Here is a 12,003-nt window from a genome sequence, read left to right on the forward strand (position 1 = left end):
GCATGGCTTAAAAATATGTGATTTACCCTCAAGGTGATTTATAGTTCTTCTGTTTCCCACTCAAAAAAAGTGAACATACCCCAAAAATACTTCACACCATCATCTGGAATTTAAGAGACAATAATTTACATACCAAACACTCGTACTTTCTTATTAAATTACAGTTGTAATTCAGTTATAATGCATGTTAAAGAGTCCTAATTTTTAGTTTGTTTGTTTTAAACATGGATAATACATTACACGTTATGAAAAACATAATTGCCAGGGTTATAATCATCTGTGTAAGATGAATTTGTCCATTTTTGGTATCGTGGTATCAGACTGTGCATTGTAAAATGATGATGCAATTGAGTCTTGTGATAGTGTTAAAGTTCATAATATATGTACGTGCATTGTAGAACCCAAGAAAAGTTCATTTTGTGCCTTTGGAGAGATGATAAAAACATTAGTTTTGTGTCCAACTGAAAACAGTTCAAAGATTCAGATTCAGTGCGTGTAAGTTTGCATGGTTAAAAAATATGTCTGTGTTTCATTTCTTTCTATAGGAACTGAGTTCAAAGCTTAGACCTATATATCACATGATTCTGTGGGTGAATTTGTGTAATCCTATGTTGCAGTGGGATGGAGTGGGGCCCATTCCAGGTTTTTCTGGAAGTCCAAAGGGGGCAGAGATGCTGTGGCACCCATCTGTGGTAAAGCCGTACCTCACCCTGCTGGCAGAGAGCTCCAACCCGGCCACGCTGGAAGGTGCAGCTGGGTCTCTGCAGAATCTTTCTGCCGGAACCTGGAGGGTAGGCATCTTGTGGTCACTATACCGTAAACACAATTATACATCACAGTGCTCAGAATAGATCTGAATTATATGAATGTAAAATTGGCTTGTGAATAAAGAATTTGGCCTGCACACACACCCTATCTTGCTCAATGTGGCTTCAGTGTTCTAATACATTCATATACCATTTTTTCTCCAGATGCTGGAGTGAAGAACTATGTAAAAAAAAAAATAATGCAGCCATATTTTATAACTTATATGATAACTTTTCTTTTTTTCTTTCTTCTGTTTCTGTCTCTCTCACCGGTCAGTTTGCGGCCTACATTCGCGCTGCCGTACGTAAAGAAAAGGGTTTGCCCATTCTGGTGGAACTGCTAAGAATGGATAATGACAGGGTGGTCTGCTCGGTGGCCACTGCTCTAAGAAATATGGCTCTTGATGCCAGAAACAAGGAGCTCATTGGTCAGTCACTCAAACTTATTGCAATCAACATTCCAATTTTATTACATGTTAGTTTTATGTATAGTTGTCTTTAAAAAGTGCATTGCATCTTCCAAACAAAAGTTTGCTGAAGTTGGTTCCTTTAACGGTTTTAAAGGAAAGTATGCCATGCGGGACCTAGTGACCCGTCTCCCTGGCAATGGGCCGTCATTACTGTCAGATGAGACTGTGGCAGCGGTCTGCTGTGCGCTGCATGAGGTCACCAGCTGGAACATGGAGAACGCCCGTGCGCTCGCCCAGACGGGCGGCATCGACAAACTGGTCACAATCAGTCGAGGACGTGGAGAGAGGTACAAACCTCTTTTCATGGGCTGTTGGAAGTGTGGAGTTGAAGACTGTATGTCTAGTGGCTTTAAAGAAGCTACACTGTTTTATAACATTAAATGTATTGCTGTAAATGTACAGTAAGCATAATATACACTACATGGCCAAAAGTATGTGGTCAGGCGAACACTACACCCATATGGGCATGTTGAACATTTAATTCTAAAACCATGGGTTAATAGGGAGTTGGTCCTCCCTTTGCAGCTATAACAACTTCTAAGGATTTATAATTGTGCCACAATTCTGCAAGCGCAAGATAACATTTTGAGTATGCAAAAATGTTCTGTGCGTAAGATGATATTGTGAATTCAGTTTTGTAAAGCAATTTATCTTTTTGCAAAGATTAATTCATTTTGAGGGAACGAAAATCAATTTTGCGCTCGAATTAAGTTTATTTGAAAGTTAATTTGCACAGAATTCTGAAATGTATGTAACTCCATTGTTTTTTGTGTATGCAAGATATCAGTCGCTCTCTACTCACACCACTTCCGTCCCGCAAGCAGTCTAAAGTCCTGAGCACACGCAGAGTGCGTACGAGGAGAGAGAAAAAAAAATGGAGTACCATACATTTTGTGCAAATGCTGACATGAGCACATATTCAAACAATATTCGAGTGCAAATTTGATTTTCGAATTCATCTTTGCCACACGATATATTGCTTTACAAAAATTCAAGTGCATGCAAAATAACTTTTTGTGTGCTCAAAATATAATTTTGCATGTGCAGAATTGTGGCACTAATATAACGCCATGCCTCTCCTCTGGGAAGGCTTTCTGTTTTGCTGTAACAATGGCCGTGGAGTTTTTGTCTCATTCAGACACAAGAGCATCAGTGAGGTCAGGCACTGATGTTGGGCGATAAGGGCTGGTTTGCAATCAGTGTTTCAATTCATCCCAAAGGAGTTCAGTGGGGTTCAGGTCTGGGCTTTGTGCAGGCCAGTCAAGTTCTTCCACAACATACTCAATAAACCATTTTGTATGAACCTCAATTTGTGCACAGGGTCATTGTCACGCTTGAACAGAAAAGGTATGGCCCATTCTAATATAAATGTTTGCCTAAAGAGATAGCTTAGCTGCATGCTTGACTTTATGCCGCTGCGAGTAATGGGAAATAGCCAAACACATACTTTTTACCATGTAGTGCAATTAAAATGCATATAGAGCCTAGATGTTATCTATGCACTTGCCCGTCCTTGCAGAGTGTTTGAGTTCTTTTTTTCTGTTGTAGGTATTCCATGAAAGTGGTGAAGGCAGCAGCTCAGGTGCTAAACACTCTGTGGCAGTACAGAGATCTACGCACCTTCTATAAAAAGGTACATACTCTCAACCATTGTTGTCTGTGGTTAGGAACACTGATGTTCTCATGAGACCTCAGAACAATGTGTTCTGTGGTTCTTCAGGACGGATGGAACCAGAATCACTTTATCACTCCAGTGTCAACTCTTGAACGAGACCGATACAGGTCCCAACCCACCCTGCCAACTAGCAACGTACAGATGTCACCTGTCATCCAGTCAGGTGGGCCATTATGACCACAAGAAATTGTGGGAAATTGTTGGAACCAGTCCCCAAATGCTGTTGTTTCATTTTTATTTATTATTTTTTTTTTTTCTGTTGTTCTTTGGTTTGTTTAATCATCATTATTTTCTTAGTTGATGTTTTACATTTTTCACAATTAGGAGGTAGTGCCACCTCTTCACCTGCCATGTTGGGAATAAGAGGTCACCGTTTAAATCAGCGGAGGACCCAGTCATCTATGCAACTTCATAATTATTATGGAGACGCCAACAGAAACTCAAGTCAATTTACAGGTGAGCATTCCTGAATCTGTCAGTTCCCTTCATAACAGGAAACTGCACCATTTTTTTTTTTAGGATTTTGTGCACTACAGTGCTAATTGAAGTTAGTTTGCATATTTAAATATTTGCTTAAGTATATTTACTTTACGTATACATATGATGTATATATAATAAATAAGAAAAAGAAGTATATATATATATTCACTAGGTGTGGGCGATAACAATATTTATCAGGATGTAGTAAATTTTTGGGGGGGAAAATCAAGAAAAATGTACTTATGTATTAAATAACCATACTGAAATGTTTTGGGTAATTCTGTCAGTGAATTAAATACTTTCAAATATTTCCTATTTTCTCTTTAGTTGGAGCTTGACAATAGTCAAAAGTACCAAAAAAAAAAAAAAAACAACTTGGTTTTGAATTATTCTTAACATACTGCTAAATTTCACGTTATGCCACATTTCAGTCTGATATGTTGTTGATTATAAAGTTATTATTTTTTTTATTTATTATAAACTTTCCTCAAGAAACTCGAGACCTTCCAAAAGCAATACAACATAGAGAATAATACATAAGTAAAAAATAAATAAATAAATAATGCAACATAAATAAACACATCTTGCAAAAAAAAAAAAAAAAAGAAAAAACAAATTAATGCGGTTTTATCTGGGTTAAAAATGATAAAGTTGCATGATTGATCCCGCTCTGCATTCTTCTGTAAATATCAAGAAGCATGCTGGACTCGCACGCATTTGCGTGCTCCAGAGATGGCGCACGCAACGCTCAAATGAAACACAGATGTGTGCGTCCGATGAGACGCATATTAAGCGCTTATGAAAAGCCGAAAGCAAGATGAATGTAATTGAATTTGCTTGGGTGCCTGCAGAAATTTTTTTAAACCCTGTCCATGTTTTTTAAATTCTCTCAGTCTCACTTGAAGTCATAAGCCCATGCTGCGCACATGGATATTTACATATTGCGATAGATACGAAATAGCAAAATCTCTATAGATCGACACTTCATGTTTTCGCCATGAGATATATCGTCATATCGCCAAACCCTAACATACAAATATACATTTCACCCAGAGATACTGGAACTCACATGTGCTCATACGTTTAACAACACTTCCAGCTTTGGCCACTGGGGACAGTGGTTTGAATTCGGTAATCACAGAACGATTTCAGCAGCAGAACTTTCGACCTATTGTTGTTAAAAAAATCACTGGGGAAACATCTGTTATAATATACAGACATTTTTCTGATTTATATTTTGCTGCAAAAAGATTTATTTTGTCAGAATACATGGCAACTTTTGAAGGACCGTCAATTTTGCCCGCATAATGATGTAGTTACAGCATCTACCAGGATGGGCTAAATGCTGAAGCTAACCAGCCAAATCTCAACACCCCCTCCCCCCCGCCCCCCTCAGCCTAACATGTGGCTTCTTTTTTCTGATCAAACCTACAGCAAAATAGCAAAATGATTAGCAATGGCAGAGCACTCTTTTAAATCAACAGAACCACCTGTCTATAAATTTCTTCATGGACTTATGAACTAATACATATTTCACTCAGCATGCTCTCTTCAACTAATAGAGCGATCAGATTTATTCCCGTCTGGTCGGAAGCATTAAGGGTCATTCATTTAAGAGCACTTGACCTCTGTAGTTACAGACTACAGAACTGTGGTTCTCAGAGCGAGCACCTCACATAATGTTTGGTACCAGGTTGCTTGTCATCATTTGGCTGGTAACTTAAAGCTGCTAGTGATCACCAAACGGAATTGCAAAAATACAATATGTTTTCAAAACAGCTTTCTAAATTTGCCCCCATCTGCCGTTGGTCAAACAAAGAAATAGTCCCGCCCCTAACTCAAGCCATTGGTTGAGTAATGTTTGGGCGGGTCTAAGCGGGTCGCTCAAAACAAACAGAGAAATGTTCATAGTGCCACAGAGACAGTGCTGTCTAAGTACAATGGCTTCCTTATTGTTGTCTTTCTATACTAAGCTTGGATAGGAGTTAGTATTTTAACACAGAAATGGTTACATCAGCGTTAAATAAGAACTGCAACACAATTTATGTTGTAAATTGAATTGAATTAATGAACGTTACATTTATATAGCACTTTTCTGACACTATACTCAAAGCACTTTACACAGTGAACAGGGGACTCTCCTCAACCACCACCAGTGTGCAGCATCCACAACAGCAGCCATAGTGCACCAGCACACTCACCACACACCAGCTATTGGTGGAGAGGAGAGAGTAGAGTGATAGAGCCAATTAATGGATGGGGATTATTAGGAAGCCATGACTGAGAAGGTCCAATGGGGGGAATTTGGCCAGGACACCAGGGTTATACCCCTACTCTTTACAAGGTGTGTCCTGGGATTTTTAATGACCACAGAGAGACAGGACCTCAGTTTAACATCTCATCTGAAGGACAGTGCCTTTTTACAGTATAGTGTCCCCATCGCTATACTGGGGCATTAGGGCCTACACAGGCCGCAGGGTGAGCACCCCCTGCTGGACTCCCTAATACCTCTTCCAACAGCAACCTTAGTTTTCCCAGGAGGTCTCCCATCCAGGTACTGATCAGGCTCAGCCCTACTTAGCTTCAGTGAGCAACCGGTCTTGAGCTACAGGGTGATATGGCTGCTGACAAATTGAAATTGAGAATTGTAAAAATGACAATCAGACTTAGATATTCTGTAAGTGACGTTAGTGATTCAAATCACCCTGACTACTACAGAAAAAAACATCTATTGCATTTTTTTATCTCCAGAATGGACTTATCTCATGTATGATTCTGCGAGTAATACAGTGACTTACACTTTTTGCACTTTTATTTACAAAATACAGTTTCATGGCTGGGAAGAAATATTTATGGTTGGTAAAAAAAAAAAAAAATGTGTGGCAAAAAGTAAGTTCTGGACTCTAGTTACAACTATACCTTGTGTGTACACCAAGTATTAGTAACTAAGTGCTGTATATGATGGTGAGACATTTTACTAGAACTCGTTTATGTGTTATAATTTGTGTGTGTGTGTGTGTATATTGTATGTGTCTGTGATTAGGGTCTGAAAAGCAGTCAGCTTATTTCATCAGTTCTTATCCTTCACCCTCAGCAGAGGAGTCCCGCAGGTCACAGGTGAGTTTAATAATGATGTGACTGTGCTTCAGAGCCACAGTATAAGGTGAAATCAACCTACAAATGACTTAAAGTTCAAGAAAGAATTTTAACATCTGGAAAATGACACACCAGCTTTATTTTTCCTTGCAGTGTCATGTCATTTTGTTTGATTTTCTTGTTTTTATTTTATTTGTGGAATTATAAGTTATTTTAATAAGGACTAAAGGGGTTTATTTTGCGATAACAACCAGCTGATTGTACATTATCCTGCTTATTACACAGCTGCTAACTAAGTATATAAATACATGGACATAGAATATTGATTTGCATCGAAATTATGTAATTATGTGAGAAGAAAGAAATCACTGAACAGCTGAAATCAACCTCCGGATTCTATCGGAGTTCTGTTGGTGTTTTTTAATTTTTTTATTTAATGTCTCATTATCCAGTTCATTAAAAGACTACTTGCCAAATAAATAAATAAATGCACATGAAACATTGATTTGACTTGAAATTATTTTATTAGCTTACTTGTATAGATCGCACAGTGATCCAAGAACTAGTAAAGATGGCTCGCAATAACTGGATGAGTGGTGTGATATGTGGATGTGCGGTTGTTACTGAGAAATATCAGACCGCTAGATGGCGCCATTGACCAATCAAAAATGTTGTATTCCAGAGAGCCCTAATAAATGAAGGTAACGTGAATGACGGATAACCTGGGGACAAAATCTAAAGTATTTTTAATAATACATGAGTTGAAGGAAAATGCCATCCTAGTGTGGATAAGAAGTGTAGTAAATGCGGCAAAATCAATGCATTTTCAAACGAAAACGTACAGTATTTGCATGGACATCTAACCTAATCACGAAAGAAAAGTAACTATAATAGTAATATAAACAAAAACATAAAAATATAATAAATTTAGAAGATTATTGTTAACGTGTCTAGAAGAAAGCCTATAATAACACATTTGTGTTATTGTTGTTAAAGTCATTATTTACATGTTAATCAGGCACACAAAAGGCACCCGTTTTGCAGAATGACCCCTGTCTCCTCTTTCAGCATGGCCGGCTCTACTACCCAGAGGAGACGAATCACAGCAGCTATGACTCTTATGGAATGTACCTGTCATCTCCGATGGGCTACGAGGATACATTCCACGATGAGCCCGTTCGTTATCCCCTGGTGAGCGAGAGACAGGTGCTCAAACCCAATACCAACTACGTGGACTTTTACTCCACCACACGCAGGCCTTCATACAGAACTCAGACCTACCCAGCCTCACCTGACTCCTGGGTGTAGGCGTGTATGTGTGTGTGTGTGTGTATACAGTATATGTTTATGTCATTTGTAGCCATAGATAGACTATTGCAAGGAGATGTCACTCCATAACATATATATAAGTCAGAGGAATCCAAGATTATTCCTTTACCGTGGTATGGACAAGCTGTTGCATTTGAATGGTGACTGGATTTTCATTTGCGGGATTTATTGTGTTTTTTGTGTGTATGTGCGGGTGTGTGCTGTTGCAGCTGAACAACTGATTCATTTTCCAAACTGGTCTCATAGTGAAAACATGACTCTATATACAATTTGCAAAACTTGTTATATGTGTCTCCAGGTAAACTTCCTTTCAGTTTCCAGGTGAAATGAACACAAGAGGCGCTACAACAACTATGAGTTTTATTCCATTTCACTCAAATCATGACTTCAATGGTTGATTTTGACTTTACAAATACTTTTTTCTCTCTATTACTCAGACCCTGCTATGTTATGATACTGACACTCTTTTACTCTAATGCATCTTTTGAAAAAACAATACATTTTAATGCTTGTTACAGACCCACCTACATATATGCACTTATTCCAGTGTGATAGCTCACCTTATAGAGCGTTTGACTTTGGACTCGGAGGGCCGCAGTTCAAGACCAGTCAAAAACGTAAGCAGAAACGTGACACAACAGAGTCATAGAAGCCCTTTAAATCATGAAATGATGCGGTTGGTTCAGAAAATGTGCTTTTAATTTTCATTGGTTAGGTTTAGGCATTGGTTGGGTAAGGACGTCTTTTTTAATGTCTCATTTATATTTTAAAACACTATCGGTTAGGTTTGCGTTAAAAGTTTAGGTTAGGGAGGTACAATTTAAATCATTAAAACATCCATCTAAAATTCACCTTAAAACCTCGTCTGAATACGACACCATTTTACTCGCTTTTAGTGCCCCCAGCTGGACATTTCACTGGAAACCTGAAGCCAAAAGTGTTATACAACTCATCAATTTTGAATTGCAAAAATGTTGTCATGGTCACATAAATTTCATGAGATCAGGCTGTCATTTTCAATTGGAGAGTTTAAATAGTGCAAGCGTGTGTGTGTGTGTGATGACAGAATTATGTGCACCATTGAACTAACTTGAATTTGTTTGACCCGGGATTGAATGTGAGCCAAAGACTTTACTTTTCAGTCACTGATATTTTTTTTTTTTATCCCCTTTTCTCCCCAATTTGGAATGCCCAATTCCCACTACTTAGTAGGTTCTCGTGGTGGCGTGGTTACTTACCTCAATCCAGGGGGTGGAGGACAATTCTCAGTTGCCTCCGCTTCTGAGACAGTCAATCCACGCATCTTATCATGTGGCTCGTTGTGCATGACACCGCGGAGACTCACAGCATGTGGAGGCTCATGCTACTCTCTGCGATCCACGCACAACTTACCATGCGTCCCGTTGAGAGCGAGAACCCCTAATCGTGACCACGAGGAGGTTACCCCATGTGACTCTACCCTTCCTAGCAACCGGGCCAATTTGGTTGCTTAGGAGACCTGGCTGGAGTCACTCAGCACACCCTGGATTCGAACTCGTGACTCCAGGGGTGGTAGTCAGCGTCAAATTTCGCTGAGCTACCATATGAAACATTAAAGTGTTTAAGGTCTACTTTATTGAGAACTTGAACCATGTTTTTATGTTTGTTTTTTTATGGCATGTTCATTAAAATGTCACCTCAGTTCCTGAGCCAAATGAAAAAGTGTTATGAAATTACATATTGCCCGAAAAGTCTAATTAAGATATAATAGCTGTGTAAAACAAAAAAACAATAATGTTCTGTGCATTGGAAAACAAAATGTCCTTTTGTCTGGTCTAATTGCTGTAGCCTACTTAATATAAAGATAAATGTGTGTTCCATGGAGTCTAGTACAACTACGTCAGTTTATTGTACAGTACATCTGTGATCTGTGCTCCAATGCACAAAAAACTGTGCCATGATAAATTGCTATGTAGAAGTGTGTATATGTAAGAGACCTTATGGAGACAAACGTTATTACAATACTATCAGAATATTTAAATGTAATAAAGATAACATTTGTTTTTTAATATGTGTTGTTGGATTATGTTGTTTGTTCCCTACCATAAAGAGCTACAATTCAATTTTATTTAGAAGTTGTTCTGATGGCAAGCCTAGCCTTTGATGATAGTGGCAATGAAGAAATAGGTAAAGAATGATACCAGTCTAGAGTGTTATTGGCAGCGCCCACAGCTGATAAGTTTAACTTTCATTTTAAAGGTTGTCTATAAACTGTCTGTGTACTTTGGTACAATGTTGGAGACATACTCTTGGTCATAGCCACAACCATGTCATAAAAGACTGTAGAGAAGAACAGGACTCCTATAATGACCAACTAGGTGAGTGAAACATTCAATGCTTTTTAACCATTACGTGATTAGATGATTAGTCTTCAATATTAAATTATTTAATCTACTACATGTATGGCATAAAATGGAAAGTAAGATTAAGGTTTGGGATTTTTAAGTGTACCTGGGTTTCATAAATGTACTGAATGACCAGCATAGTTTCACTTTAGAGGGAAACAGGAGAGTGTCTAATGTAGTTGCATATATTTATTCCTTTCTTTGTGCTTTCTTAAACCACTTCTGTTATAATTTAGAATTATAATTTAATAATATAGTCATGACATTTCCTAAACTGTCTGGTTTCAGTTAGCCAATAGAAAGCTGTGAGCAAGAAGATACACAAATGCGCTATCGGCTCAGAAGAAACAGAAACCAGAGGAAAGCTGAAACGCCTCTCACAGTACCTTCCAGCCATCTCTAACAGGATATGAAACAGGACTATGATGTGTTTGAAATAAAACAGACGTACAATCAGGTGGGAAAAGGTGTTAAAACAAATGCATAATTTTAAATGGTTTTGGATGTAAATTTGAATTAATCCCAGTGGATTCGGCGTTAAAATAGCAAGGATAGCAACCATTTAACAGGTGCTTTCATCCAAATTGCACAATTATTCCTGGGATAATCCACCAGGCACAACCTAGGTTAAAGGCAACCTGGTCTCATAGTGAAAACGTGACTCTATATACATTTTATATACAAATCTAGCCAAAAACATACTCAGTATTTAAACCCTCATGCCATCCCAGATGTGCATGACTTACTTTCTTCTGCTAATCACAAAATAAGATTTTTAGAAGAATATTTCAGCTCTGTAGGTCCATTGAATGCAAGTGAATGGTGACCAACATTTTGAAGCTCCAAAAAGCACATAAAGGTAGCATAAAAGTAATCCATATGACTCCAGTGTTTAAATCCATATCTTCTGAAGTGATATAATTAGTGTGGGTGAGAAACAGATCAATATTTAAGTCCTTTTTTACTATAAGTCTCCACTTTCACTTACACATTCTTCTTCTTTCTTTGTTTTTGGCAATTTGCATTCTTTGTGCATATCGCCATCTACTGGGCAGGGAGGAGAATTTATAGTAAATAAGGACATAAACATTCTCACCCACATCTATCATATCGCTTCTGAAGCTATGGATTTAAACACTATGGATTACTTTTAAGCTGCCTTTATTTGCTCTTTGGAGCTTCAAAGATCTGGTCACCAGTCACTTGCATTATAAGGTCCTACAGAGCAGAGATATTCTTCTAAAAATCTTAATTTGTGTTCTGCTGAAGAAAGAAAGTCATACACATCTGGGATGGCATGAGGGTGAGTAAATGATGAGAGCAATTTCATTTTTGGGTGTACTATCCCTTTAAAATCCAGCACAGCTGTTTTTATAGCTGTTTGACTCTATTTTTTTAGACTGATCGTCAACTGTTCACTCTTGAGTCAAGTTCTTCCACCTTTAGGAATGGCTTTATTTCAAACATATTGCTTCAGAACAAGGACCGTGTTGGGGTGACTGGTGAAATGTGTCATCACTAGGACAATTGACCATAGTTGTCCAAATACACCGAAATGGATGTAAGTTGCTGTAAAAGTTCAATCAGGAGTATAGTTTAATTGGCTTGTAAGCAAGATGGGCAAAAACAAGGAAAGATTTAAGACATGAAGACCTGTGAAATATTTATTTGGTACTTTGGAGGTCTAAATGAAATTGTTAGGAGTAAAAAGCCTTCAGTTTCAGGAGTACTCCATAAAGTAAATGTTTGTACAGTACTTTACA

The 12,003-nt window shown here is 38.1% G+C and overlaps 1 protein-coding gene across 5 annotated transcripts in view; it reads left to right on the plus strand.

Annotated features, from left to right (window-relative positions):
• LOC127449668 (plakophilin-4-like) overlaps positions 1-9,904 on the plus strand; it is a 50,961-nt gene extending 41,057 nt beyond the window's left edge. For all 5 annotated transcript variants that reach the window (XM_051713222.1, XM_051713224.1, XM_051713223.1 and 2 more), the window contains exons 15-22: positions 618-791; positions 1,084-1,234; positions 1,371-1,563; positions 2,825-2,909; positions 2,997-3,114; positions 3,276-3,407; positions 6,475-6,548; positions 7,596-9,904. In XM_051713222.1, coding sequence (XP_051569182.1) covers positions 618-791; positions 1,084-1,234; positions 1,371-1,563; positions 2,825-2,909; positions 2,997-3,114; positions 3,276-3,407; positions 6,475-6,548; positions 7,596-7,835 — 1,167 coding nt within the window. In that variant the 3' untranslated portion in view covers positions 7,836-9,904. The remainder of the gene's footprint in view (positions 1-617; positions 792-1,083; positions 1,235-1,370; positions 1,564-2,824; positions 2,910-2,996; positions 3,115-3,275; positions 3,408-6,474; positions 6,549-7,595) is intronic.
• Positions 9,905-12,003: the final 2,099 nt, after the last annotated feature.

The sequence above is a fragment of the Myxocyprinus asiaticus genome, chromosome 12 (genome assembly GCF_019703515.2).
Source record: "Myxocyprinus asiaticus isolate MX2 ecotype Aquarium Trade chromosome 12, UBuf_Myxa_2, whole genome shotgun sequence".
Classification (NCBI taxonomy): Eukaryota; Metazoa; Chordata; class Actinopteri; order Cypriniformes; family Catostomidae; genus Myxocyprinus; species Myxocyprinus asiaticus.